Source organism: Babylonia areolata, chromosome 4, assembly GCF_041734735.1.
Source record: "Babylonia areolata isolate BAREFJ2019XMU chromosome 4, ASM4173473v1, whole genome shotgun sequence".
NCBI classification, from domain to species: domain Eukaryota; kingdom Metazoa; phylum Mollusca; class Gastropoda; order Neogastropoda; family Buccinidae; genus Babylonia; species Babylonia areolata.
In genome coordinates, this window is record NC_134879.1 from 24,092,443 (window position 1) to 24,096,751 (window position 4,309).

Sequence of the window (4,309 nt, forward strand, 5' to 3'; positions counted from 1 at the left end):
CACACACACACACACACACAGTACACACACTCACTCACACACACACATACACAGGGTAAGGAAGAGCCCATTCCAGAGAGGCAGATCATAATTATTGATAAATAAAAATAAATAAAAATTAATCAATCAAATCAAAGGAATAGTTTTAGTCAATGGGTCCAAACCTGGTCCTCTGATTTTGCACAGATTTCATATTCTTGAAGCGCCAACCAGGACAGGTGCTCAGGAGATGTCACTGACCCTGATCCTCCACTGATGACAAAGGTGTGAACAACTCTTCATGTGTTACTCTAAACATGATTTGGATGCATGCATAAGACACAGATCTACAGAAACAATGCTCTCAGTACCATACATGGTCTGGCCAGTAATTCACAATGTTGGCACTGAAGCACTTTGTAAAGCACCACAAATAATCCATATAAAGCATTAAAGTAACCTGCAAACAGCTGTTTCCTTTTTTTTTTCTTTTCTTTTTTTTTTAACACAAATCCTTACCACTAAAAGAATTGCCAGTTTATCTATTACTATTCCTTTTCACTGAAAGAAAACTTATAGTAATGATACATTGAAATCTTCATTAAAACATTACTAGCATACTGATTTACTGATTCTGAAAAGCATATTTCCAAAACATAGATAACTTATTTGTTACTGATAATTCTTTTTTTTCTCTAAATCATGTTATATATAATATCTTAAACACTGACTAGAAGCACAGATAATGACTGTTTTCATGAATGTCTCAGTCATACTGCATAGAGAAATGATTCAGTAATATTATCAATATATCAGTCTCACTGCTTATAGTTATACAAATAAGACACATTCCCCCCACCAACACCAGATAAACAATGAAGGTGTTGTAGTAGTAGTAGCAGCAACAGCAGCAGTAGTTGTAGTAGTAGTAGTAGTAGTAGTCATAGTAGTAGTCGTAAGCAATGATGGTGTTGTAGTAGCAGCAGAGCAGCAGTAGTAGTAGTCATAGTAGTAGTCGTAGTAGCAGTAGTAGTAGTAGTAGCAGCAGTAGTAGTAGTAGCAGTACCATGTAATACATACGTTTATATACTCTGATGCTTAACTTAAGGAACTTAATTCTATTTCTAACTTTTATTGCATTCACTGAACCAAAGCAACACATTCGAAAGAACTATTTTACAAACCCAAGACAATTATGTTACTAATCTTCATAAAGGGTGTATGCTCCCTCCACCCATTTAGCTACCACTGAACTTTCATATACTTATACCACAAAAAGATTAACATTTATTTGGTTGATTTCACTTTGGAACAAAAGAAAAATCCCATTCACTTAAAAAAAAATAAAAAGTTTATGGCACCATATTCTGCACATGTTATTTAAGTAGTACACTAGAGGACTGACACTGATGAAAATACAATGGCACAGATCTTGTGTGAATGACACCCTAATGATCTGAATGTGAACTTATGCCACTGACACACATACACTTTTTAAAAAACTCAGTGATAGGCGACCTAAATATGATTCCTAGCTGTCAATGATATGTTATCTTTTTTTAACCCATATATTAATTTCTAAATTATGCCAAGAACAGAACTTTTTTCTCCCCCCCTCTCTCTCTCATTTTCTTTTTCCTCTGTGTATATAAATGTGTGGGGGTGGGTCTTATTTCTTTTCCCTTTTTTCTTTCAATTATCAGGGAAAAAACAAAAATGAAAAAAAAACACCTCACAATCACATGACATAGAAATAACTTTGTGTGTTGTGGTATTTCTGGGAACAAATTTGTAGCGAAAAAAAAATATGTGTGTGTGTGTGTGTGTGTGTGTGTGTGTGTGTGTGTGTGTGTGTGTGTGAGTATGTGTGTGTGTGTGTGTGTGTGTGTGTGTGTGTGTGTGTGTGTGTGTGTGTGTGTGTGTGTGTGTGCATGCATGCATGTATGTGTGTCTGTGTGTGTGACTTGTGAGTGTGTGCGTGTGACGTGTGTGTGCGTGTGTGTGTGTGTTCGTGCGCGCCCATGTGTGTGTGTGTGTGTGTGTGTGTGTGTGTGCGTGTGTTTGTGTGCATGCATGTGTGGCTGTGTGTGAGTGTGTGTGTGTGTGTGTGTGTGTGTGTGTGTGTGTGTGTGTGTGTGTGTGTGTGTGTGTGTGCGTGCATGCATGTGTGTGTGTGTGTGAGTGTGCATACATGTATGTATACACGTGTATGTGTATATGTGTGTGTGTGCATGTGTAAACACACACTGACACAGGCATTTAAATGCTTGTGTATCAAGCATTCATGTGTATGGATACACATTCCTAAGCATCTTACACCCTGTGTTCACATGAAAAAGAGGGGGAAATGCTGAGAGTGAGAGTGAGATACTCAGATTGGCATCTGGGCAAAATAGTGATTTGACACAAATCTATTTTCAGTCACAATGAAAGTTAGTTTACTATCTTAAAATAGAAGTTCAATGACTTATTGATCAATCAAACTGGCTATTGTGTTACAAAACCTTTAATTGATTGTGTCAGTAAATGAAATGCTCATTGATTATAACACAATATTGAAGAAAAGGTTTGTAATGTGTTACAAGGACAGGAGGAGGAATAATCATAATGGTATTGTAAACTAGTAAAACTGTGTGAAAGTACTGAAACTATAAGTATCAGTATAGATAATAAAAAGAAAAAAAGAAAGTTCTATTTTAACACTGAAAAAAAAATCACTTTTCCAGACCATAAACACGTGCTGGCTTATACAATCTTTGAATTAAAAATTCTCTTGCACAAATGTGCAAACTTTGACAATAAAATATATGTGTAGATGAAGAGAACTGACAAAATTCACAGGGATCTGTAGCAATAATTGCAAAGTGAACATTCTCTGTATTGTAAGTAAGTGATCAATTCAAATGCTGATAATATCTGTTGCAAAGTTCAAAACTGATGTTGTTAACACCTCTTCATTTATAATTTGTTAAAGATACTTTTAGATAGTGGATTACAACTAGTAATAATAATACATTTCATCTTTTTTTTTCTACACCCATTCTTTTGTTAAACTGAGAGACTGTGGTATATTAGCAAGGCCTTCATAGTACTCTATAAAAGTGTCTGCAAGAATGACATGTGTGTGTGTGTGTGTGTGTGTGTGTGTGTGTGTGAGTGATATCTGTCACATGTCATGGTGTGTGTGTGTGTGTGTGTGTGTGTGTGTGTGTGTGTGTGTGTGTGTGTGTGTGGTGTGTGTGTGTGTGTGTGTGTGTGTGTGTGTGTGTGTGTTAGAAAGTCATCTGGACATGTCAAGGTTTAGAAATGGTCATGGTTCAATAAAAACTCAACTGACCCATTGTGCAGATGAACACTGTCATTGACAGTACGAAGTGAGGACACAATTGAACATTTGGCCTTTTGAGTAATCTGTAATACAGAGTCTAAATAAGTAAATTTTATATTTTACTGCATGACAATCCTCACTCAACTATGTGACAGACTCGACTGAAAATAGCATGTGAAGGTGGGGAAAAACGTTTTAAGGAAGATATTCTTGTTCGCACAGACACTAACTAGCGATACCTCTGCTCATATGGGTTGGTAGCCAAATCAAGAAGAGCTTGCAACACTTGATTGCTGTCCTCTTTGAACGGGTTTTGGCAAATCAGACGAGCTGTGGCCCTTGCAAGTTCCCACTGCCCCAACAAAACATAGTTAAAGAAGCACTGAAGCTGCTGCTTCTGGGATGATTCCTCTTCCACTTCAAGCCAGTGAGAAAGCGATGCTGCGGCTGACTTGCTCTCCTCCATTTTTCTCCCCTCTCTGTAGTCCAGTTTCTCGCGGAGCAAGTTTTAATGGAGATTTCTCGTTTGTTTACAGTTATTGTTGTTCAACCCTTCTCATTCATGGGGGTCGACATCTTGGATCACAGAAAGTCATGTGCCGCATTACACCCTCAAACTTTGACCTCAGTTTTCTCCAATGAGAAATAATTTTTCATTCTGCCTGTCGGCAAATCAGATTAAGCGTTTTAAATCGCGGCAAGTTCGAAGCTTCCTAAACAACACGAAATTTTGTTCAAGTTCTTCTCAACTATTTCAACACCCTCGAAGTGTTTGATTAACTGCAGGTATAATATGCATGCATGTTATTCAGTACATGTTTATTTTTGATGAGAATGATTTATCATACTGTAAAAAAATGGAGCTGCCTTATGTGGCAAACAAGTTTGAACACGTTCCAAAAGTGTGTCAAATCACTACAATGTTTTCTTCTCACCAAGCAGCTGCCAGTCTGTAGGCCTAATCGAACAGCACGTTCACTCGCAGGGCACCGCACGCAGTCG

At 37.4% G+C, this 4,309-nt stretch overlaps 1 protein-coding gene across 2 annotated transcripts in view; it reads right to left on the bottom strand.

Annotated features, from left to right (window-relative positions):
• LOC143280973 (uncharacterized) overlaps nt 1–3,896 on the bottom strand; it is a 68,130-nt gene extending 64,234 nt beyond the window's left edge. For both annotated transcript variants that reach the window (XM_076585822.1, XM_076585821.1), the window contains exons 1-2: nt 3,547–3,896; nt 165–252 (exon numbers count right to left, since the gene is read on the bottom strand). In XM_076585822.1, the coding sequence (XP_076441937.1) occupies nt 165–252; nt 3,547–3,773 (315 nt within the window). In that variant the 5' untranslated portion in view covers nt 3,774–3,896. The remainder of the gene's footprint in view (nt 1–164; nt 253–3,546) is intronic.
• Nucleotides 3,897–4,309: the final 413 nt, after the last annotated feature.